This window comes from Anser cygnoides, chromosome 9 (assembly GCF_040182565.1).
Source record: "Anser cygnoides isolate HZ-2024a breed goose chromosome 9, Taihu_goose_T2T_genome, whole genome shotgun sequence".
NCBI classification, from domain to species: Eukaryota; Metazoa; Chordata; class Aves; order Anseriformes; family Anatidae; genus Anser; species Anser cygnoides.
This window is the reverse complement of record NC_089881.1, coordinates 16435638-16460422: the sequence shown is the minus strand read 5'-3', so window position 1 is coordinate 16460422 and position 24785 is coordinate 16435638. Positions and strand designations below refer to the sequence as shown.

Sequence of the window (24785 nt, the reverse complement as noted above, 5' to 3'; positions counted from 1 at the left end):
GACACCAGCCCAGCTGGCAGAGACGAAGGGTTATTTGCAATACTGGGGGATTTTGTTAGCGTTTCACCCGTGACGCTTAGGAACAAGAGATATATTGCATGCGCTTCAGTTTAATTGTTTGCTTTCAGGGATAAATATTTTTTTCCCAGCACTTCTGAAGAGGGAGTTTATTGAAAGCCAAAGGGCTCAGCGGTGTTGCAGAATTCCTGGCCTCGAGAGGCTTCTCTGCAATCTGCAGCCCCTGGGGACCGTTTCTGAGCTGCCTTCAACCTGTGCATTGCCGTGGGGCAGGGAGCTGGGACAACCGTGGGCAGCGGTGAGGAGGCGAGCACTCCCCTTGGGTCCGCAGGAATAAACTCCTCTCCTCCACAATTCTTTCCCTTCTTCTGGGCTGAGGATTCTGTTTTCTTTCCCTTTTTTTCAGGTAGGATAGGCATGAGTCCACATCAACACCTGAGCTTTAGCAGCCCATTGCATCACCCACTGGGCTCCCCGTGCTTGGGAGTGGGTGGGAAGTCAGTGCTCCACTGCTGTGACCTTCCTGAGCCACTCCAGGCTCTGGATGACACTGGAATAAACCCCGTACTGCTCCTTCACCCCGCAGCCGTCCCCCCAGGACACAGTGCCCAGCAGCTCCCAGTGGCTCTTCTTGGGGCTGAAGGTGACCATGGGGCCCCCTGAATCTCCGCTGCAAGCATCGGTCCCACCTGCACGGGGTGAAAACTGCTGCAGAACCTCTCCGGGAACCCAGACACTCTGGTGGAGTGAACCGAGGCCTTGCAGGGAGCAGGGACTGGGATGTGAGGCTGGAAATGGCACAGATTTTTACCTTCTTTCTCCCCGGCACAGATCATGTCATCGGTCACCGTTCTGTGGAGCCTGGCGTAGGCATCTCTGCACTCGCTGTGCTCGACAATGGGCACCTCTACCTGCAGCACAAGTGCTTTTGTTCATTTCTTCCTGCTTCCCCCACCCAGCCTCCTCAGCAGCACTTCCCGAGCCTCCAGCTCTTCTCACCAAGTGCCGCGTGAGCCCCAACCCCATGGAGGGAACCCCACCATGATGGGGACATGGGGCAGTGCCATGTCCTGCTGAAAATTACATCCATACCGGGCCCTGAGGCCAGCTGTAGCTCTCACCTCCATCAGGATTTCGGGAAGCCATTGCATGAAGGGTTTCCCCCAACCACTGATGATGACCAGGGTGTCTGAAAGGGAAAAGGAAGATGCTGCACTGCTCACCGCGTGTGCTGCCCTTGTTGCCTGGTGGTTCTCAGAGGCTGGATGCTCCTCCTGCCCACCTGCATGCTGCCTCTGCCTCCCACCTCCCTTCTCCTGAAGGCTGCCCCTGCCTGGCAGCTCCTGCCCCAGCTCCCCCATCCGAGCTGTGGTTCGGGGCTGGGGAGTCCCGTAGTTGTGCTGGAAAGCTAGAAGAGATGTGTGGAGCAGGCAAAGGCGCCTGGACCTCACACAGGTGTGTGGCAGCCCAGGGAAACAGTTTTCAGACAGGATGTCTGGGCTACACTTAGATAAGGGACAAAGGGGTTGGGAAGAGGAGAGGGAGGGGATTGTGGTTCTGGGTTCACAAATCACTCAGAGCTGCAAGGATGAGTGTATCAGGTTCATGCGGTCTCTGAGGAGGCTAACCACCACCAAAAGCTGTTGCTCCAACTCTAGAAGGCTGTCTTGATATGCTATCTAACTCCCTGGTGAGGTCTGAGGAGCATGATCCAGGGATGCTTTCACTTGATCCCAAGCCAAGCCAGAGTCCTTGTGAGGTCCCTTCCAGCACCACTTCATATGATATTTCCTCCCTGCCATTACCCCTCCTCAACACCCTGGCTCTTTCCCTCTCCACCTCCCCAAGACATCTCACACGCATCGAGGTGCCCCCTGCACCCGCTCTGGCTCATTACCCAGCCGCTCTTGGGGTACACCCTGGCTGCTGCCACTCCTCATCCCTGCTCCCTTCCACCTCTTGAGCCCTCCTGCAGCCCCTTCCCCGCAGCGGAGGAGGGAGAGGAGGGCAGCAAAGCTCTTGCCTCGTGGCTGCTTCTGGTCAGGGAAGCAAATGGGCATGACGTAGTCGTTCAACACTGCTGCTCCAGACAGCTCCACCAGCCCGATGTCGTACTCCAAGGTGGCAGGGCGGTAGGACGGGTGGACGAGGAGGGCTTTGGGGTGCATCTGCTGCTCCGTGCCATCCTGCCTCAGGGTGCTGTGCTTCCCTGGGAGGGAGGGGAGGCAGGGAGATGTTTGTACCAAAGAGGGAGGTGGCTCCATGGCGTTTCGGCAATTAGGGCAGCTCCCACCGTGGCTGGGTGCTCCGCATGTGTCTTTCACAGGTTATTTTTCAAGCTGTGCCCAGAGCCACCGTGCGGAAAGCAGAGCCCTGGCCATGGCTCCACGACCCCCCATCAGCGCTCTGCTCACCCAGGATGATCCTGAAGGAGGAAGGGGCAAGCAGATCCGAGCTGCGGAGCTGGTGGCTCTCCATGTCCAGTTCGTTGTGGAGGCAGTGGGCTGCGGTGACAATCCACTTGTTCCCTAGGAAACAACCCCCGGGCATCGGTGTCCCTCTGAAGAGTCCACCCTAGATGCTCTTGCTCACCACGTATGGGAGAAAGCCCAGTGGCAGCGCAGCTCCCTGGGCCTTTGGCAGTGGGAATTGCACAAAAAGGAGGAAGCCATGGGAGTAGGGGTGCTCACTTCTCTTGTAGTTCAAGAGGAAGGGAGCATTAAGTGAAGCTGGCTCCAATGAACACGAGGAGCAGTCACCCTGTGGGCTCCTGTGAGGGACCAAATCTTTACATATGTTCAAAAAACACATCAGTATTTTCATCAAGCAGGATGGTGAAGCTCAAGGGCACCACATCTGAGCCTGGGAGTCCCTGGGCAGCAGCAGGCTGGAGGCTCCCAGCGTCCTACGATCCTCCCTAACCACAGGCAGGATACTCCCAGCCTGGCTCTCACCTCCTGCAGCATCTCCCCGAGGATGGTCTTACCCAGAAGGGAACCTGCGCAGAAGGGCCGGCCGCCCCGAGAGAGCATAGCGATCCAGGGGGAGGCTCCTCGCTGGGAGAGGTGTCTGCCTGCGGGCCGGGACGTGGTATTCCTGGAAAACCTGGGCTTCCCACACACTGCAACCAGAGGGAAGAAAGTGAGATGTGAGGGATGTAAACCCCCAGACTTCGCAGTCGCCCTTACGGGGGTGTGGTGGAGTAAAAGGATACGGAGTGCCTCTCCTTAAACCTGAGTGAAGGCAACTTCGAGGCCATCACTTGGATCTTACAACCCTGAGCGGGTTCCCAGACTTTTCCTGCTGTTTCCAAAGGTTTCCAAAGAGCCATATGGTCCTGAGTACTTGCTGCATTCCCAGGCCATGTGGAATGGAGGGGCTCTGATTCTGTGTCGCTGGCAGTATGGAAAGCAGCCTGCGTTACCAGCAGCGACCAGAAGCCTGGGAAATGGTCCATGGGGAGGTTTCTAGAGGGCCTTGGCCGTTCTCTGCTCAGCAAATGCTTGCTGAAGCTGATGGTAATTGCAGACAGATTTCCCAAAGTGATACGGATGTTTCTGGGCACTGATCACTGTGAGACTGGGTAGTATTCAGGCTTGTAAAGCCCACAGGTTGTCGAACCTGACTGAAGGCTAAGGAGCTCCATCCTTTCAAGTGTGCTGGTATTTTGCAGCACTGCTATACATGAGTGGGCAGGATGACTACACCATGTGAGACCCAGCAGCCTAGCTCTCCTTAAAATGCTCCTTGCAGACGTGGCTTGCTCGTCTTGCTTGTTGGGAATGTGTAGTCTATTCATTACGGTCAGTTCTCCAGCACTGGATCTCACCTCCCTTACATTTTCTGTGCAGTACGCTCCAGCCTTTGTCTTGGCCGTGGAAAGAGTTTGTGTGATGCAGAGCTGGACTGTGTGGAGCTGAGGGCATGGCTGATAAGGTCTGACATGGACAGAGAGCAGATGCCATGGAGAAGGAGCAGGGGTGCGTGGCACAGATTTGTGACCTGCCTTTGCCCTCAGTCCTTGACGTTGATCTGCCTGGAAAAAAAGCCTCATGGCACAAACTCAGTAAATATTAAAGTTTTATTTTGTTCTCAAGAGGAAGATTACACAGAACCATCCTTACATGACATTGGATATTTTACAGAATGTAGTATCAAAAAAAGAAATATATATATATAAAAATACCTTGCAGTTACATGACATAGCCAAGAATACAGTTCTTAGCGTGTCTGCAAATTAGACCTTCCTTAGGCCTTCTGCTCCTCTACATGCTCTACAAATGGCTTTTTGGATGATAGCAAAATGGAGAGTGGCTCGTTTATTGTTGACTCATTTCTTGCATGGCAAAACCAAAGGAGGAGGAGGAGGAGGAGAGGCCCAAAGGAGGTTAGAGGCATGCAGAGAGAACAGCAGGCAGTTGTTGCATGTTGCTTACAGCTATAGGAGGGCTTTGCTGGCAAGTGAAGGAGTTGATGTCCCTGCTGAAGGAAGCTAAGCTTACCTGGCCATCCCATATGCTGGGTCGGTGCCATCTCAGCAGCCATTACCTTTCCAGCCATGGCTGAAGTTTAGGGCTAACGTGGACACATCCTCACATCCCCGGGGCCAGGTGGACATCACCTGAGATGCCATCGGGAAGGGATGTTTGTCTGCAAACATAAATACCAGCAAACCCACAGGGCTCTCTCACTGCTCCTTGCCCAGAAAAGGTGCGTGACACAGTGAGGGGGTCCTGTGAGGTCCAGGCCTGCCTGTCCATGTTTCCCATGCTGTCCACAACCCCTTTTGCTCCTCCAGTTGCATCATCTGATGGAAAGAGCTGGCCTGAGAGCTGTGAGGGTGTGAGCAAGTCTCTGTGCATGGCCCAAGGCTTTGGTGGCAGGGAAATGCTGCTTCTGTCACTGTGCCTTTGTCATAGCTTGGAGGGAGCCTCCCTGGGAGGGTGGGCAAGGTTTGGAGCCCGGCAGCATGAGCTAAGGATGCCGGATGAGATCTCACCCTTTGCTCCCTTCCCCCAGCTCCCTAGCAAGCATTTCCTAAGAGCGCAAGCAAAGGGATGTGGGACCAAGTGAAACGGATGACGTGGAGGGCTGGCAAAGGCCCGAAGTGCGGCTGAGCATCGTGGCTACTGCTTGCGAAAGACCAGAGTCTGGAGCATATTAAAAAACAACAAGAAGAAAGGAAGCTGCGGCAGCAGGCAGTGCTTAGTCACTCATCTCTCCAGCTCAGGGTCCAGAAATGTCCACCTCTCTGAGGAGCCTGTTTTCTTCTCCACCCAGTCCACGTAGTTGGAGACTTTGGTGTACACCCCATACACTTGCTTGCTGCCACACTCCTCTGGGCCACCCCATGACACCAGCCCTTGGGCCACCCACCTCCGGGTTCCCGGGTCCTGAATGACGAAGGCTCCCCCGCTGTCTCCCAAGCAAGTGTCCTTCCCGCCTTCGTAGTAGCCGGCACAGAACATGTTCTCGGTCACGCTGTAGTTCCCCGACCGGGACTCGTAGCTGGTCTTGCACTCCGCATGCAGCACCACCGGGAGCTTGACGTACTGCAGGATGTCGGACAGCGTCCTCATGCCCGAGCTGATGATCTCGTCCACGGTGATGTTGGGGTTGGAGATCCCCCAGCCAGCCACCAGCCCCAGCGTGTTGGGGTGAGGTCCCTCCAGCTCGTGCTCGAACTGGGGCAAGCAGACGGGCATGACGTATTTCCCCATGGTCACCTTCTCTTTCAGCTTGACCAGAGCGATGTCGTGGTTGTAGTTCTGGATGTCAAACTCCTCGTGGAGTATGATCCTCTCCACCGTCCGGTTGACGGCCTCCATCTTGTTCCTCACGTCGTGCAGGGCCAGGTAGACAGTGACGTGCTCCTTCGAAACGGGGATGACCGTCTTGTCTCGCCGCTGGGAGCGGAGCACGTGGGCGGCTGTCAGCACCCAGGAGTCTGAGAGCAGGGCCCCGCTGCCGAACCACTTGTCGTTGGGCACCCGGGACATGTCCTCCACCACAATCAGGGCCTGCCAGGGGAAGAAGCCGGGCTCTGCGTTGCGCCCACCAATGATGCGCTTGATGATCCCGGGCAGAGCACGAGCCGGCCGACCGCACACTGGGGACAAAACGGACAGCGCTGTTACTCCCAGCACTTATCTGGGGAACAAATGAAAAGGGACTTCCCTGTAGATTATGCCACGTAGCTGGTTATCTTCATAACCATGAGGATGGTGGGGTGACCCCTGCAGACCCTGTTCAGCCCTTATGAAGCTATTTCTCTCTGTTGGCCTGAGCTATTTCAGCAACACTTTTGGAGCACAGAGCATCTTGCTTTGCTCATGGGTCCAGGACAATAGGGAGCTGCTCTCCCGGAGTTAAAAGTAACTATACCAAGCCCTCTGTCTATGCTTTTCATGGCTGTGGTCAATGAGGCATACATTAGAGAAGTGTCTTGTCTATGGCACGGTATAATCTGTCACTTTCCAGGATTTGGGCCCCCTTTCCCCAGGTGAGGGGGGGGGACCCAATCCTGTCATCTGCTCCCACATGGCACCCTGGGAGACCCAAGGGAGGGTTCTAGGCAGCTCCCCCAGGAGCTCCCCACTAGGCCTGTGGCATAATCTACCTGCAATGATGAATGCACCTTGCTCAGTGCCATCCATCATTGCACCTTTGGGACCTGAAATACCTTCTCGGGGGGGTAAGAGGGTCTGATCTCCCTCTGCATCTCCCCAAGCACCTTGAAGCATGGCTGCATGGCTCCTATGGCTATGGCAGCCTGTCCAGAACAGGCCATCCTTCAGCTGGCAACGAGACAGGACTGAGACCAAGCTTGGCCGCTAGGCCGGGTGCTGGGGCAGTGAAAGAGGCATCTTCAGAGCCAGGAGCTCCCTCTGGCTGCTGTCCCAGCTCTGCAGGACTCCAACATGGGTTCAGCCATGGGCAGTCAAGGCCCAGGTTGTCCCAGCAAGTTTGCTCCAAAAAGCAGCCTCCTGGCTGCCTTCTCCTTTCCCACCCTTGCTGTAGGCTGTGAAAACAGAAGGTGAATGCTCCTGGCCATGAGGCCGTGGTCTCTCTAGGCACAATTCTGGCTACCAGCTTGGGTGGGTCCCTGTCCCAAAAAGTATCCGCTAAGTTTCGGAAAGGTCAAGCTCTTAGTGCCTGTCAGGGCAGGGCTGCAGTATGTGTGGCCCCGTCATGATGGGAGGTGAAAAGCCTTTGATGAAAAATATGGACTTGTGCAAACGGGTGGTATGTGCCAGACCTGCACTCCAGAGGGGCTGGAGGACTTGCCCTGCAAATAGTGGGTGGAAAGAGTGGTCTTAGCTGGTGGAAAGAATGGTCTGTTGTCGGCTGAGTGAGAATGGACCATGGGAACAGTTCGTAGCAGACCATGGGGATGTGGAGGAGGCTTTTACCCAGTGACAACTACCCCAAAGCTGTACCAGATCTCCTGCCACTGAAGGCAGGCACAGGCCTAGCAAAGGGGGAGCCAGGGTGGGACTTCAAGCTTTCTGAGTAGGATCAGATCTTAGTCTTGGTTTACACCTGTGTGATTTGTGCTCCAGATGTGGACGATGGTGTTACCAGACTCCTTACAGAAGAGGAGGGAGAAGGAGAATTCTGCTGTGTCAAAGACTTGGTGGATGCTAGGATTTCTGCCAGGCCTGGATTGCAGTGAAGCAGGGCTGCAACGTGAAGGGTTGTTGTACAGTTGTGCTGGTAGGTGGGAGACAGAGCTGGCTGGTGGGCCCGCCTGCGCTTTGCAATTCCTCACTTTGCAGTTCAGTTTCTGGAGTGGTTTGGCTGGACCCACAGCACTTCAGAAGCAGAAAGGCCAAGTGAGTAATCCTGCAGCCTCACGCTGCCCCGCGAGCTCACTCAGCCCTTCCCCAGCCGTCCAGCCGCTTGGGCTCCTGCTCAGCGTGTGCCAGGGGAACGCCACCGGGAGGACTGGAGCCTTACATCAGCCCAGCCTCACCCCTCGCCCTGAGACCCATCACGAGGCCTGTGGTGTCACGGCCATGGCATTCACCCTCCCGGCGGAGCTGTGGCTGGAGGAGGCTTGGCCTTGGGATGTTGCCTAGCACCGTGGGCTTTACTCCTGCATCCCAAGTCTTCACCGCAGTTCTGGCAGCCAAACCAGCTTTCCTCTGCTCAGCTCCAGCAGACCCAGAATTATGTCTGAGGGGCCCTGATGTGCTGCCTGGTTTGCCTCCGGGTGCTTTATCCATGTGCTATCACCCTCCAAGAGGAATTCAGCAGCTGAAGGTGGCTCTGAGAACCCAAGGTACCCTTGGGGAACATATTCCTGGGGACAAAGGTGGTGCTCTTGGAGCTGGCTCATGCCTGTGGCAGTGCCAGGGAGGGGAGTCCCAGGCTGGTTAGCGCTCAGGGGTGCTGATGATACTGGGAGGCTGTGGGAGCTGATTTGGTCTTGCTCTGACTCTGCCCCATGCCCTTGTGTTGGGAGGGGAGGATGCTGAGCCTCCCAGAAAGAGGGTCCCAAGGTGATGGGATCAGAGCTGAGAGCTGGGGCAGGAGCACTGGGAGCTGCTAACGCGGATTTGCTGTGGCTGCTGCTAGGAAAACTGCGACTTCAGAGTGTGCGGGGAGCATCTGCCTGCGCTTCACTCCCCTGCCTTTCCCAGTGCTGCAGGGAACAGAAAACGTGCTGGGGCTAAGAGCTCCTGCCTCCCAGCCCAGCCCAGCTGTTCTGCTGCACTGAAGCTGACAGCCATCCCAGGGAGATGATTTTAGAGGAAGCGCATCCAGCCAAATATTTATTCTATTAAATTACATATCAAAAACGCTGACCAGGCTGCAAATGCTCCCACTAATGGCAGAGGCAGGCGCGGCATGGCCTGGAAGAGGAGTTTCTATTGATGGGGAGGTAGCGTGAGACACGAGGGGAGATCTGAAGAGCAGCTGGCCAGCTGCTGCCTGCAGATCCCAATCTCAGGAGAGCGTCGCCCTCTCCCTGGGATTTTCCATTTTCCTGAAGCCTCCCTGACTTCTGTCACTAATCAGGAGGCCTGGAAATGGCCCATGAAGGCAGCTAAGGCCCCGAAAAATGTCCCCGTATGCTCCCGGCACAAATTATTTCAGGCTGAAACATCAAGGAGGGATGCAGGGAGCAGCTGCCGAAACAAGAGCAGCCGCAGCCCCGGTCTCTGGAGAGCAGACACCCAGCGAGACCTGCTGTGGGGCTGAGCCCTGCCGCCGTGTCCCTGCACCGCTCCGGAGAGCCGTCCCCGCACATCCGACCGCAGCCTGCACCCAGGGCTGCTGCCAGCCCCGTCTGCAGCCGGCTGTGGCCAGCCCACGTCCCAGGGACTTTTGTTTAATCCCGAGCGGGCGCCTGGCCTGGAAACTTGCTGGCTGCAAACGTTTCTGCCACTGCTCAAAGGCTTGGGACTTTTGGCCCTGCGAAGGGGCTGGTTTTTTTCTGCAAGGCTCGGAGACGTGCTAATTGCTCCTGCATGGGGACACGCTGCTAATGGGAGCCGGGAGCCGGTGCCACCGGGCAGGTCGTGCTCTGCCCTTGGCTGGAGCCAGCTCCAGCGATGCTGGGGGCTGAACGTGCCCGTATTGCTGAGGCTGCTGCCTTCCTGAGCCCCATCCCCACTGCCCTCTCTGCCATACATTGCAGCAGCGGACACGTACAGCGCATAGCTCTGTCACCAAGGAGAGGGTCCCTGCCCGGGAGCAGCAGGTGAGGTTGGGCAGGCAGCCCCCTCCCCGCACATCCCCGCACCCCTCACCGTGGTGCCCATCCCCACCAGTACCTGGTCGGCAGGACGGCAGCGCCGTGCCCAGCTCCTCGCTCCTCCACACCCCTGATGCATCGCACGTGTAGGTGGCTGGAAGAGAGCAGCGTGTTAGCTGGGCTGTGGCCCCAGCGTGGGGACACAGAGATGCTGCCCTGCCACCAGGACCCTCTGAACCCTTTTCCAGGTTGCGACCTCCTTTTTAAGCCCTCTGAGCTGCCACCCCATTAGTGCTGCTGCTGCCCGTTACACTAACGAGTGCTGGCTGCAGGGACCAGAGGCACAGGCCTATGAGCAGGGAGGCAGGAATGTGAGGAAATTCTTTGGCTTTCCATACTGAGAGAGGAGGAGGAAGGAGGGCTGGGACATGTGCGCACCCTGGCTGCCGCCCAGAGCCATGTCCAAAGGGTGCAGAGACCTGTGGTGTTTTGTGAAAACCCCTTGTGGTGTCTCTGCTGGTGGATAAGCGTGAAGCTCTGTCTGCCATGATCCCACTGCTCTCTGCAGGGCTTTGGCTCTGCTGGGTTTTTGGGATGGGGAGCCTTGAGGAGCCCTTCCTAGGGCTGCTGGACCTGGTGCTCTCCCCAGCACGGAGACCCCATTGTGGCCATCCCTGGCTCCCCCCGCATGCCCACCCGCACCATGGGGACATGTCCCCCCGCTCACCGGTGCTGTTGGGGGCCATGTGGTAGTAGGGGTGCTGGCAGTGGTACTGGATGGCCGCACGGTAGGTGGTGAGGTTGTTCCTGGAGGAGAAGGTGACGAAGCCATGCTCCAGCTCCGGCGGCTCTTTGCAGTCAGCAACTGAAAGCCAACACAGAATCGGGGTTGAGCCCTGTGATATTTTCAGGGTGCCCAGCCCCGTGCAGGCAGTGCTGGGTTTCAGCATGGGTGGTGGTCCTACAGGGCCGAGCGAGGCTCCTATAGCCCCACACCTCGCTTCTTTAGGGCAATGCAAGGAGCACAGCCTGGCATGGCTCAGGCAGCTCCTTGGCTCGGCTCCCATCCCTCCTAGGATGTCCCGAGCTGTGTGTTTAGGACGCGATCTGCTGTACCTTTGAGAGGGGGAGGGATGTGCGCAGGTGGGCAGGAGCTGTCAGGACATGCTCCCGCAGTTTGTCTTTGCACCCCTTATGAATGGGCAGGAAAAAGCAGGCAGTGGTTCGTCAAACACCTCCTGCACGCACCAGGCTTTGTCGGTAGCGCAGCCCCATCCCTCCTGCTCTGGACCTGCTCAGCAAGCTTTGCCGATAGGCATTTACAGCGCAGGCTGAGCACCCCTAGGTCCTGGCTCTCCTGTGACAACCAGGGATGAAGGGCACGGAGAGCATGGCTTGGCTGCTCTGCAGGCAGGGGGAGACCGGCAGCTGTAGGGAAAAACCTACCTGCTCCAACCTCCAGGGTGCCATTGCCCTTTTCCACGGTCTGTCTGTGGTCCCTCTTCTCCCCCATATCCCTCACCATGCCCTGCCCAGCCTCTTCTCCCATGTACCAGGCTTGTGCCACCCACCCAGGGTCTCATCCTGCCTGGGAAGTGCAGCTCTGCGGAGCTGGGCTCTGCCACTTTGAAGCTGAGAGGATGGGTGACTTTGCAGAAAGCAGGTCCAGTGGAACAGGGGCACGTGAGCTCCGTGGGTCTGGGTGCTTGAGGATGGGGAGGGGGTTATCAGGGTAGGCAGCACAGTCAGGAGCCTTACCATGGTGATCCAGGCTAACGAAGAAAAAAAATCACTAGAAGCAATGTTGGCACCAGGGACATGTACAGATGCTCAGGGTTAGCCACCCACTCGGGTGAAAAAAGCCTGGTTTATGGCAAAATGCTGTGGCTCACTGTCCACCAGGGTCCCCTCTGCCCTGCTGCGGTTTGGCAGGAACAGAGGGCGATAGGATGGGTGCAGCCAGGCTGGAGGAAGCTCGGGGTGCCTGTGCTTCACAAAGGGGCAGAGCAGGGGACACAGACTCTGTCACCAGCCCCAGGGCCCCCGAGCTTTCCTGCTGTCTTTCCACCATGCTTAGGAGCACAGTGGTTTTGTGCCATGGTACCAGCACCTGTAAGACCTGTATAAGGTGCTGGGGGATGCTGGGGCTTGCAGGAAGAGGGGAATGGGTGTTGGGGGATCGATGTGGCCGGCACGTCTGCTCTGGGGCTATTTATGGCTGCAGGGCTGTGCCCCCAGCCCGCACAACCTGTTCCCTCCCTGCGTGTCCCACGTGTTGAGGGCAGCCCTGAAGCCTGGAGAAGGGGTTCCTGCACAGAGGTGCTGCCCCACTGCTGTCCCGGGTCCTGCCCAAAGTGGAATGGGAAGTGGAGTGGGAAGGGAGTTTGTGCCTTGAGCTCTTCCAGACTTTTGCCTTGGGAGAGGGGCTGTTTAGCGTCTCCATCTTCCAAAGAGCAGAGCCATGCAGAGCTCCCCAGCACTCTCCTCCTCCTCTCCCAGCCTCTGGTCCCCCTCCCAGCACCCTCGCAGTGCAGCCCCTGACACCTCAAGGAGCCCTGGGTGCACGTCCTGGGCTCCTGGGGACACAGATGGGGCCAGACACCGGGCTCTGGCCTCTTTTGGCTGTGGCCATCCCAAGACCAGCCCGTCCTCACCTCCGCAGGGCCAGCAGCAGGGACCAAGGGTACACAGAGCAGCATTCCCCGTACCACTGCCAGGGCTCGGTCCCACATGCATCCTCCCAAGGGCGGTCAGGAGAAGGCTGCTGATGCCACCCCATCCTCCCTCACCCGGGGCCGGGGAGCTGAAAGGATGCTCGGAGAGAGGAGAGGAAGGAGTGTTTCTTATTTGTGACACTGGGCCAGGGAGGAAGGGCAGCGGGAGGTTAAATCCAAACAAACAAACCATGTGCGGGGCTGAAGCTCCTTGCGCAACCGCCGGCTCGGAGGGGAGCAGAGCACGGCCGGGGCGTCCGGAGGGGTGCGGAGGATGCGCCAGGAGCTGGCGGCAGCCCGGGGACAGGCAGGGACCTTCCCAGGGGGGCGATGGACGGACAGGGGGGCTCGGCTCCGAATTTCCCTTCTGGAGACGGAGTTAAGAAAGCACCGTGCGCAGGGGGTTAGGAGCGCCATGCCGGTTAGACAAGCCGCGGAGATGGAGTTGGCAGCCAGAGGCAAAGGGGAGCTGCCCTGGGTGCGGGACAGAGCAGAGAGGGGCACGGAGGCAGGCTGCCCGTCTCGGCGGCGCGGCCGGCGCCAGCCTCACGCAGCCACTTGCTCCGAGCCGGCTCTTCTGTCTGTCTGGTTGTCGGCTCTGTCTGCAGCTGCACCGAAGGCAGAGGGGAAGGAGGAGAGCAGAGAGAGAAAGCTCAATTAGTAGCCGAGCAGAGAGAGGCATGCAGGAAACCCAGCCCCCAAAACACCAGAGATCTGTAATGAGCACCGGGAGCCATGGGGACCCTGGTGGGGACCCTGATGGGGACATGCTCAGCTCATCCAGGGCAATTTGGGGACAGTGGCTGGGAGAAGCTGGTGAGGCTGCAGAGCTGGATGTTATCCACCTTGGCTGGGGAAGGTTTCTATTTTTTTGCTCTTCTTTTCAAACCATTTTTGCCTCTCCCAGACGTACAGGGGAGGTGGGAGGCACGGCAGCCTGAAGGCCTGGACTGCCCATTTAGGGGCTTCTTGGCTCTCCAAGAAAGCCACAGAAATTTAGCATAGTGATTTATCTCACACAAGAAGGGACCAGTTCCAGCCCAAACGGAATAGTGCAGGTAATCATTTCAATGTTCTCCAAAAATTAATGCTTTGGGGGTTAAAAATATCTACTTTTTTTTTTTTTCTTTTCTTTTTTTCTAGGCAATGCCAGTGTTTATCTGATCTCTCTCCAAGCTGGATAAAATCAATGGGAAGCTGGTGATGAGAGGAGTAGTTCTTTGGTGGGGCAGAGACGTCACTGATCCCATACTTTGTAAGAAGCCCTTTCAGATATGAATCTATTTAGCATGTCTGACAACCCCTCATTTTTCATTTTGAATGAGTAAACGTGATCTAAAACTCCAAAAACACACTCCTAAGGTAAAATCCATGGCACCATTAAAATAAAAAAGATATGCCCAGAAGGGGAGCACCTGGGTGCCACACCCCTTGAGAGCATCTCATCTTGCCTGTCCTGGAAGGTCTTGGGACCTTCCCTGAGAGTGTTTGTTGCTTTTCCCCTCTCTGGGCCAGCCTTACAGCAGGCTGAGTAGCAGCGAGTGCCTTCTGGGGCTGAAGGGCACTGGTGAGTGTTTGGGGAAAGGAAAGAGGTGTTATCAGGTACATGAGAAGCTCAGCTCCGGGCCTGAGCTGAGAGAGGAGCTGGGTTAGACAAAAAAGAGCTGATGCAAATGGAATCTCCTTTCTTTTCCTTCTTTTCTCTCTTTTTGAGGTTTGTAAGTATCTGGGCAACTTTTGTGTCCCCTTTCTCTTAGCTGTGCACTGCCCAGCTAGAACCTGGCACCACTCTAAAGCCCATGACCTTAGCAGCCTCCATTTGGAAGGAAATTTGGACCTGGAACCAGATTATCCCAGATTGTGTCAGATTTATCTAACAGCTCAAACAATCCCACCTCACTCACCCGGGACCAGCCACCTCCCTCCCTCCAGCAGCAGCCATTCATGAAGGTGCATCACCACAGAGGTAAGTCTGATGTGATCCATGCCCAGGTTTCGTGGTCAAACAAGCTTTGTGGAAGCTCGTAGGTGTTTCCTAGACAGCAGGGAGTCTTCCCATCTCATGAAGCCCTTGCTTTCACATCGAGAGCAGGATTCAGCCCCAAATTTGCCATCCTTCACGTGGCAGCAGAGCCATCGCAGTGCTACTGCTCACCCAGCTCCCAAGAGCCAGGGCTGCTCTTTCTTTGACAGGGAGGCAGCAGAGCTGGTCACAAATCAACTTATGAGTAATCTAAGGGAAAGCACAAACCTCCTGCTTGTGGCATTTGGACCAAGCCCCGTTATGCTACCCAAGAAAGAGCCAAGAGAGTGTTGCAGAATTACGTAGTCTCTCTGGCTGGGTCTGAGTAAGGAGCTCCACTCTGGCAGGGCAGCTCTATCCAGAGTGAAATTTCAGCAGGAAAAGGACATCGACAGGGGGTGTGTGGGGTTTCCTTACTTTTGCAAACGGGGATCTTGTTACTCCATGTCCCGTCCTTCAGGCACTCGATCTGGAAGGATTCGCTCTCTAGGTTATCCTGTGCAGAAAAACAGAACGAAACAAAACAAAAACCACAACACCATCAATGTACGAGCCTATAAAAAGCCAAATTCTTGGCAGTCAATAAAGATATAACCAGACCTCCCTGGAAGAGGACTTTCTAGCTAAAAATTGCCAGAGGAGGCTGTGCCCTAGACCCTGGTGAGGAGGCCCAGGGGGTGTGGGTGATGTTCGCTCTCCCAAGCAGAGATGTGATGGCTTTGGGAGGAAGGGTTCCTCCCAGCGTCACCCCATACCTTCAGTACTTTGTAGCCGGTGTTGCAGCTGATGACAACCTGGTCTTTGAAAGTGTACTTGGCTTGGGAAGGCTCGATTTTCCCATTGATGGGTGGCTGCACCAATGGGCATGGGTTTCCTTTGAATAAAGAGCAAGCAGAGCAAAACAACACTTAGCTGAGTAAGTGGAGCAAGTGGAGAGTCCCAGCACTACCGTCCAACCCCCTTGGCCAGGTCTGAGCATCCTGCTCTGCCCTTGCCATCAACCTACACCAGCATGGCTCAGGAACAGGCTCATGGGCCACCGAACTCCTGGTCTCCACCTGCAGAGTGTATAAAGCCCTTCCTTCCCATTTCCCAAGCCCGGCAAACAGAGGAAAGCAGCAGGAGTTACCGATTGCTGTATACGACAGCTTCCAGCCCCTGTTCTCCCCCGAGTTATCGCTGTGGAAGAGGATCTGCACGCTGTTGGTTTGGGTTTCGATGCGTCCTGGGGACTTCTCTCCACAGAAAGGGCCAAACTCCCTGGGGCCAGCTTTGATCTGCCAAGGGAAAGAGGTGGCTTGAGGGGGGGTGGATCCCTGGGGATCTCCTCACCCCGAGGATGATGCACGGGGACGCTTCACCACCGTATGGTGGGGTGATGTGAACTAGTTCTGGGCCCAGGGCCAGAAAATGGGTCACCATCAGATGTGGTAAGAGGTTCAACTATCATGGGGCTCCTGCTGGCTTCATCATCTCCATTTAGACTGGGGTAATTCTGGCCCCATCATCGGGACACCGGGGGTACGACAGGATAGTGGGGCAGAGGGAGCTCACCTTGATGTAGTCATAGGGACAGGTCACCTCGGGGTGGTCTTCGACATCGAAGCTGTCCTCGAAGCTCAGGGTGATGAAGAAGCCCTCCTCCAGCTCGATGCGGTACAGGCAGTCTGAGCTCTTGGGGTAGGGGCTGGGGAAGTCGGCGCTGGTGACCACCCCGCTCCTCTGGGTGTAGAGGTTGTCGCTGCACTCCACTGAAACACAGCCGGGACGGATCAGCGCCCCGTCAGCCACCCCCAGCCCCGGCCACGCTCAGGATAAGGGGTGCTGATGGGCACCCAGCTCTCAGCACCCCTTTGTCCCAGCCCCTGCTTTCTTGCACCTGGCTCCCTGCCTGCTCAGCCCCTTTGTGGGATGGGGTCCGTGGCCTTGAATGTGGGTCCATGCAAGGAGAACCTCGCAAGACAAGCTCCAAATATGCCTGTGATGTGGAAGGTCCTGGGCTGAGAGCCAAACCCATCTCACCTTCATCAGGCATACTCAGGGCAGAGACTAAAACATCTCATTTCTCCTACTTGAGGAGGTCTCTAGAGTTTAGCTGAGGTAGAAACCACATCTCATTCCTCATGAGATGACTGCAGGCCTTGGGCACTCTCCTGTCCCAGGCTAGTGGCTTGCAGGGGAGGAGGCACCTCATCCCTCCTGGCAGCAGGAGAGGGCGGTTTTGCCCGTATTTAGTAGGTCTGTTGCCTGCTCAGGGCCTCCTCTGCATGACCATCCCCACGGCCCTGCTGTGCCTGGCCAGTACCTTTGCAGGTCCTGTTGTCGGAGTGCAGGATGTAGCCAAACCTGCAGGAGCAGTAGTACCCGCCGATGTAGTTGTGGCAGTAGTGGTCGCACGCCAGCTCCTCGTCGCTTTTCTCCAGGCACTCGTCCACGTCTGGGTGGGATGGTGGGGAGACAGCAAGGAGAGGGGGGTCACACGCTGCAGCCCCCCGTGCCCAGCGGGTCCCAAGGCTGTGTGCTGCTTACCCACGGCCGTGTAATGGGCGTCGAAGCCAGTGAAGCGCTCCTCGTTGGAGAAGTCGGACCTGAAAGTCAGCCCCATGTAGGGGCCGGGGGACAGGATGACCTGCTGGCCAGGGGCCTGCTCGGTGTCTGTCGTCTCCCTGCCGCAGAAGGTTGCCAGCTCCTGGTCTTCTGCTTCAATCTGTAGCAGAAAGGCTGGGTGAGCGCTCGGCTTATACAAATCACACGGGCTGACGTGTCCTTGGGGTGCTCCCGGTGCTTGGCCACCCCTCAATGTACTCCGCTGTGGGTGTCTGAAACCCTGCAGAGCCTCCAGTGCCTCCCTGCAGGAGGTCGGGCTGGGCTCGCTCTGGCTCTCTGGGATGCTGGCATTGCAGTAAAGCTGTTAAAGGGTTTCTGTGAGGGGAGACGAGGTGTCCCACCCGCTCTGCCCGTGGCAGCCCTCTGAAGTCATCCTGGATGGGGAGAGGATGGCACCCAGGGGGCTGCAGGAGGGGATGGAGGGGCCATCATGCCCTGCTGTCATTTCAGCATGCTCACTAGCCTCTCTGTGCAGCCTTTACAGCACAGACTTGCCCATGCCTGGAAGCACTGCAATCCCCGTGAAAAACCCTCCTGTGTTCCCTGGAAGCCCCATCCCTTCCTTTTCCCTCGTCCCTTCCCCAGGACCGTTTCAGCACCAACCCCATCTCCTTCCCCTGCAGTCCCACCCCTGGTCCCTGTCCCTGTTCCCAGCACCCTGTCATATTCTGAATATGAATAACCCCCCAGGGGAGGAACATGACCAATTCTGCACCACGCCAGCCCTCCTTGCTCACACCAAGAACACGTTATTAAGGCCATAACAAAGCGCACAGCTTGGGGACCCATGGGTGCTGTGATGCCACCCCCAGCTCGCGTGGCCTCGGTGAGGTGGGACCCTCCTGCGGCTGCCACCGTGGCTCCCCGAGACCCTCGGGATGTGCCGGCTGGGGAGGGTGCGGGGAGAAAAGGAAATTTCCCAGGGCTGAGCATGCAGGAGGAAACTCGCTTACACCAGGGAAAGACAACATGGAAATGGCAGCTCAGCATGCCTTGACATTGCCTCCAGATATTTTCCATCCTCTCATATGAGCAAGAGCTGGCCAGAAAAGAGAGAGACTTTCCGATGATAGATTTTGAGAATTTGGAGAAAAAGCATGCGTCCCGCATTGGGACAAAAACCCAATTGAATTTTATTCTTTTTTTTGTGAAACAGAGTTCTGAAAAAAAAAGGAAAACAAGTAATTTGGGGTCCATCTGGTTTCAATCGCTTTGAAATATACTGTGGTGCTTTAGAATCGTTTAAAAATCCAAAATAAAGGGTGTTTTGAAACAAAACATCATTTCAGGCTGAAAAACGGGAGCACCATCTCCAAAAAGCAAACAAGCCTGGCTCTTTGGCTGCTGCGAAAAGCGGGCTCGTTCCCCTGAAGCCCCGGCTGCAGCAGCACGAGCACTGCGTTTTCTGCAGAAACCGCTTTTTTGGGGAGGAAAGCTGTCGGAAGCGGCGTTTTCCAGTCGGCTCCTCGGTGTGGGGCCGGTGCTGCCGTCACCTCTGCGGGGATGCACGGGGAAATGTCCCCCGTGCCCGTGCCCCTGCCCGAGGATGCTCTCGCCGTGGGGCCTCGCCGAAGGTATCGGCAGCCCCTTATCTGTGACGGGTCCCATGCCCCGGGACGCAGGGAGCAGAGACAGCCCTCCGGCTGTAAACTAAACAGAGAGGTCATCCTCCCTGGTTAATATTTGCTGCTTCTGCTGAGGACTGTATACTTTTTCGTAGATCATTTACATCCAGCGAGCAGGCTGGTAATTAAATCCTGGTTGTTTGTTTGGAGTTTCTCCCTCTCGGGTCATGATGTCGACGTTTTCACTAGAGAAGATGTGTCCCTGAGGGAAATATCAATTGCTGAGGAGAAATTCCCTATAAAAATACGCTGAAAGAAGCCTGCTTCGAAAAATAAAACATAGCGACACTCTCGTGCCTTAAATTTACCCGTGCCACTGCCTCCTGCCAGCTTTGCTGTCTGCTTTTGCCTCTGCTCTCCTTGTTACGATGCCTGCCCTTATGGGTGGAGGGGGATCCCTGCCCTGGCTGCGGCTCTGTCCCCATGATTTTTGGCTGGGTCTGGGACTCAGAGGCTGTCACAACGCACGTGGCGATGCAGGCTGTGCCCAGGGCACACAGAAAGGAGACAGCCCCGGCTTTGGCTGCTGGAGCAGCGACGTCCCGGCGATGCCTCCTGCAGCGGCTGGGTTAACAAAGCCCCCCCAGCACCGTGGGGAATTTGGCCGGGCGGCTCAGCGCCTGCCACCAGAAAGGAGCACGGAGCCGGCAACACGGAAACGCGGCCGCCAGCCCTCCAGGAATGCACTAATTGGACTGACGAGGGCAAAGCATACCACTTGTAATATATATAAATGGCTCATTAGGCCGAGAAATCGCAGTGCCGGGCTGAAGACACTGGGAACATGACATGGGGAGGAGAGGCTCAGAGGCAGGGAAGGGCATGGAACGGCCCCTGCGGAGCCGCCTTGCAGCCGGAGTACGTGGAAGGAGGCAACACCCAGATTAGCGGGGTTTTGTGCGAAATGCCTGGTGCTGTGCTGCTTGCTGTTGGAAACGAGGCAGGGATGGGACAGCCGGGAGCAAGAGCCTGCAGCTGAGTCTTCCCCACATGCGTGCATCCTCTCCCCAGTGGAGGTTTCCCAGACTTAGCAGACAGCTCCTTCCCAAGAAACCCTGCAAAATCATGCTGAGGTTTTAACTCACACCCCTGGAAGCTCCACTTGGTTCCCCTGGTTCAAGAGAAGGCACCTGTCCCATTTGGGGCAAGAACCTTGCACCTCCCATCTCCCTGCTCCTGCCCTAGGGTTGCTGGAGACCTGCGTCCAGAAGCACTGGGTGCTTGCTGAGCCTGGGGAGGAGCACGCAGGCTGGTGTTTCCTACTTGCTCGGGGCTGCCTGCTCCTCCTCGCTTACCTCCTTACTGAAACGCCACCCGTCCCATCCCCATTTGCACAAACAATCCCGCTGGCCACGTTTCCCTAGGAGCCACGTTCGTTTTATATATATACACACGCACGCGCATGCATGTGGATATATATAAATCAACAGCTATTGTTTTAATTAGCCATTGTTTCAGGGCTCTGGAAACTGTTCCCTTCCGAAGACCACCCCGAAGGCAGAGACCTGCGTGTGCTCGCAGCTCAGCAGGCCCCGAGCTTGCTGCTGGGGATGACTTTCCGCACTGCTCGAGCTGGGGCACGTGGGCAGCCGAGGAGGTGAGGGAGGCAAAAACCACGGCACAGTGGCTTTCTGCCTGACCCCAGCTGGGTCCCCACCTTGCACCGGGGCTGTTTAGCCCCTGTGTTTGATCTTTGTCTTACGGCAGTGCATATGATGGAGATGGTACCAAACAGAGAGGTGGCACCTCTGGCTTTCTGAGCCACGATGAGCCTCTTTAGCGGGGCTGGCAGAGTATTACAGACACATCTATACGTGCTGGGTTTTCCCAAGGAGGAAAATGGTCTTCTATTCATCTGCTGCTCTCCTTACGTGTTCCAAGCTGATGCCTTAGTAGCAACAAAATTGCACGTCTACCCAGCTGAGCAGCTTACGGATCACCTGTAATCCACCCAGACGGGCGTTTCTGAGCATTTTCGGCACTTTTCAAATGCAATTCTGTGGTAGAGGCTCTGTGAGCTGAGCTACAGCCCAGAGCAAATTTATACAGCTGAGATCTAAATCCCTGTGAAAAATGCCGCCTTCTTATGGAAATCCAGCAGCAGGGAAAGCTGTGATGCCAACTTGGCACCGTGGCCAAATAACAGGGAGCCCTTATGAAAAAGGAAAAATGAGCAGGGGGTGAAGGGCAGGAGGAGGGGTAAAGCTTGGAATGGGGAAAGTTTCCAAGAAATCTGCTCCTTGAGCTTATTGAGTTCTTAGAGCAATATATCTCTATATATGTCCCTGGCCCTTGTGCTTGGAGAAGATCCAGGAGAAGCAGAAAGAACTAATCAAACCTCAATGAGAGCTGTTAGTAGCAAAATGAGTGCCAGCACAAAGGGGAAATTAAAGCAGCAAACAGATCCAAGAGGAAAAAAAATGCAAATGTTTGCTTTGTCTTCTTAGGGCGAGAATAAAACAATAATTGCAAGTAGCTGGCACCTAGTACTGGGGCTGAGTGCTTCCAGACCTGGGCGCAATCTCCACCTGCCTCCATGCAGAGGGGCAGGGTGAGGCTTGTGCTGGGCGATGGGTGATGAATGTTCAGCCCTGAAATGTAGGAAGCACCTGCTTGCTGCACCTGGCCTGCCAGAAAGCACCAAAACTGACCAAATTCAAAGAGACGGAGAGCCCGGTTGTCCTGGAGGTGGGGAACCCTGTTTGGAGTTGCAAGGAGGCAAGGATGCTCTGCGGCACAACAGCATGCGGCCCACCATCATTTCTGACGGGTTACTGCCCAGCAACGAGGCAGAATGAAATCTTTTGTGGTTTTGCTCATGACAGCTCTCTGGGAACATCCAGAGCTTGTTTGCGCTGAGGGTATTTGCCAGCAGTGGCCCCAGAAGTTGGACCTGGGCTGTGATATGGGTTCGTAGTGAACACAAAGGAGCCTGTGGGTCTGTCCCAGTTGCTTGTAGGAAGGCTGCTCTGCATGCAGACCCCAGCTTGCAGACTTAAGCTCAGGTCTAACCCTTATTTTTGGTTCTGCTGGGTGTCCCCACAGCCATGACCTGGCCAAGGGTGCTGAGCTCAGGGGCCTCCTTGCACGTGCCTGGCATCAGAGGAGCACAGCCTGGGCATTTTGGCACAGGGATTTCATCAGCACGCAGGTGTGTGAATCCCACAGGATTCAATGAAAATTAAGTGTTGTAGTTTCAGAAATCTGGTCCTTTTTGACTGGGCTCTGATTTGGGTGTCCCACCCACTGGTTAGTCCGATGGATGTTGTCAGCTTATTGTGCTCTTCCTGTTGTCCACTGGACTGACAATTCCTGTGCCCAATAAATGGGGAAAAATACCTCATTCCCAGCTTTTCCAGCACTGCCCTCTCCCTGCTGGCCAAACGCATGTCCCACCTGCCCGTTCATGCGTCCCCTGATACCACCGCTCACCTTCACGTAGTCGTATTCACAGAGGTAGGACGACTCCAAGTCGAAATGCATGAAGTACAGCTTGATTTTAAATCCCTCGGGCACGGAGATGTTCCACGTCACTTCCGAGTCGCTGGGATAGGAATCGGGGAAGTTTGGGGAGCGGATCTCCCCAAACATCTCCGTCAGCTCAACGGCATCCGCCACGCCGAGCAGCCAGGCACAGAAGGACCAGGCCAGGGGGTACCTGGAAAGCACACGGGGAAACCGAATGAAACTCTGGCCATCCCAAAGCCTGTCAGGGCTCAGTCTGGTTTTCCAAAAAATGCATTTTTTTTTCCCCCAAACCCTTACAAGTTTGTGTAAGGTTGCACAGTTGAGACAGACCAGTGTGCCAGGTTGGGAGAGGAGCTGTGGCACCATGCCACCAGCAGCGAACTCTCTGCAGGGACATGGAGGTGAGGGTGGGAACTGCACGTGGCTCTGAGGAGGGAAAACCCCTTAGAAAGGTGGGTGACGGAGGTGTCCCGTGGGATCCGAAGGCACCTCTGCAGCTCCAGGCACCATCAGGAGCTCCATGCTTCTCACTCCTGGCAGCTGCAGCCACCAGCTACACGTCTTTGGACTAACAGCTGATGGGCAAATCTTCGCTTAATACAAGAGTAAACATCACGATGCTTAATAAAATAATGATGCGTTCTGAATCGGTTTAATGAAAGCATCATGGCAATAACTAGTGTTGTTACTCCCGCTTAGCGTCACCCTGCCAAACGGGGATCACTGACTCTCAGCAAACAGCACGCTGCTTTGCAGCGGGGCGAGGACGGACCAGGGCCCCAGCAGCAGGACCTGCACATTGCTCCCCGCTAGCACACTCCTTTTCTTTTCTTTTCTTTTCTTTTCTTTTCTTTTCTTTTCTTTTCTTTTCTTTTCTTTTCTTTTCTTTTCTTTTCTTTTCTTTTCTTTTCTTTTCTTTTCTTTTCTTTTCTTTTCTTTTCTTTTCTTTTCTTTTCTTTTCTTTTCTTTTCTTTTCTTTTCTTTTCTTTTCTTTTCTTTTCTTTTCTTTTCTTTTCTTTTCTTTTCTTTTCTTTTCTTTTCTTTTCTTTTCTTTTCTTTTCTTTTCTTTTCTTCTTTTTTCTTCTCTTCTCTTCTCTTCTCTTCTCCTCTCCTCTCTTCTCTTCTCCTCTCCTCTCTTCTCCTCTCCTCTCTTCTCTTCTCCTCTCTTTCTTTTCTTTTTTCTTTTCTCTTCTCTTCATTTCTTACTTGCTCTTCTCTTCGCTTCTCTTTTACTTTTCCCTTCGCTTCTCTTCATTTTGCTTTTTCTCTTCTCTCTTCTCTTTTCCCTCTTCAGTTCTCTTCAGTTCTTAGGGTACCACTCACCCCAAATGAAGAAGGACACAGAAGTTAAGATCCACAGAGACCTTTTGTCATCAAACTCAGATTTAAAAAAAATCTGATCCAAGAGAGTTTGTCCCAGTTGCCAACTTGTTTGTGCCCGAGGAGGGCACAGAGGACAGCGATTGCAGGTCACCCTGCAGCCGCCAGCTGACTGCACACCAGCCTGGAGCTCCATTCGAGCAGGAAGGCGAGCGCCAGCGGAGCAGTTCTCAGTGCAAGGGGGGAGCAAGCCCCTGCCCGGGCTGGGGGTGCAAACTCGAACGCCCATGGCATTGCATGGGACCCGGCCGGAGGAGAGACCTCCGTCTTTTTACAGCACACAGAGGAACAGAAACATGCAGGAAATTAGAGCCATTAGAGAAAATTTCCGCTTTCTAAAATAGGTACTAGGGCCTGGCAGAGGCTTGTAGGTGTATATTACAGTCGCTGGAACTACCCACACGTGCACGCACACACGGTTTCAGAAGCAGGGCTTGATTAAGGTATGCTGATGAGGAAATTGAATCTATATAAGCGGATTATTTTTAACCTGTCTGCGTTCTTTCAAAACCAGGGCAGTAGTTTTCTGGGGCTCGTCTGTCTCGTGCTGCCGCTCGCCCCGGCCCCCGGGTACAAAGCAAAGTCGCGGGGCACCGACAAACTTGGGCCGACTTTTCATCCGAGCGGACTGAGGTTGAACATGCCTTTTTCTGACGGCTCGTCTGAAACCACAAAAATGTGCGAAGGGAAAAAAATCTGTTTCTCTTCTGCTCGGGGGCTGGCGGAAACGGGCATCACCCCCTCCGCTTCGCCTGGCCTTCAGCGCCGCCGGCTCGCCCCGCATCCAGCTCCTCTCCGCGAGTCCCGGTCCCGCTCCGGAGTGAAACCGGCGCCGCCCCCCAACCACCCCCCAGTGCCCCCCGGAGCCCGTGTGCGGCTCTCCCCCGCCGCATCGCCCCTCGTCCCGGAGGCACTCACCTCATGTCTCTGCCGGGAGAGCTCCCCGAGGGGCTGGGGAGGCAGGGGAGGGCGGCTGGCTGGGCGGCGGGGGCCGGCTTCGCCTCCTTCCCCACGCTCCGCTGTCCGCCTTATCTCTGGCCGGAGATTTGTGAGCGTGTGCGCGCCTCTGCGTGTGTGTCTGGAGTTGTCTGGCATTTTCCATGCAGGTCACGCCTTCCCCTGCCTGCAACGGTTCCCCACATCCCCGCACGCACACACGGACCTGCCTGCGCTGAAGGCTCTCTCCTTCTTCCTCTCCTCTCCTCTCCTCTCCTCTCCTCTCCTCTCCTCTCCTCTCCTCTCCTCTC

The 24785-nt window shown here is 55.8% G+C and overlaps 1 protein-coding gene across 3 annotated transcripts; it reads right to left on the bottom strand.

The window, feature by feature from the left end:
* Positions 1-100: 100 nt before the first annotated feature.
* On the bottom strand, positions 101-24785 carry MASP1 (MBL associated serine protease 1). Of its 3 annotated transcripts, XM_048076878.2 has the most exons (16): positions 24457-24785; positions 22123-22348; positions 16988-17165; positions 16764-16895; positions 16013-16209; positions 15588-15735; positions 15214-15332; positions 14876-14954; positions 10449-10586; positions 9801-9875; positions 3005-3139; positions 2433-2546; positions 2042-2227; positions 1140-1207; positions 830-929; positions 101-707 (listed from the first exon to the last, which is right to left on the bottom strand). In XM_048076878.2, exons 1-16 carry the CDS (start codon positions 24459-24461, stop codon positions 517-519), a joined length of 2091 nt encoding a protein of 696 aa, XP_047932835.2. In that variant the 5' UTR covers positions 24462-24785; the 3' UTR covers positions 101-516. The 3 variants fall into 3 exon arrangements, with proteins under 3 accessions (XP_047932835.2, XP_047932834.1, XP_047932836.1); XM_048076877.2 differs by lacking the exons at positions 101-707; positions 830-929; positions 1140-1207; ... (1 more) ...; positions 2433-2546; positions 3005-3139 and adding an exon at positions 4082-6127 and having other exon boundaries at positions 24457-24781; XM_048076879.2 differs by lacking the exons at positions 101-707; positions 830-929; positions 1140-1207; ... (3 more) ...; positions 9801-9875; positions 10449-10586 and adding an exon at positions 12544-13043 and having other exon boundaries at positions 24457-24777.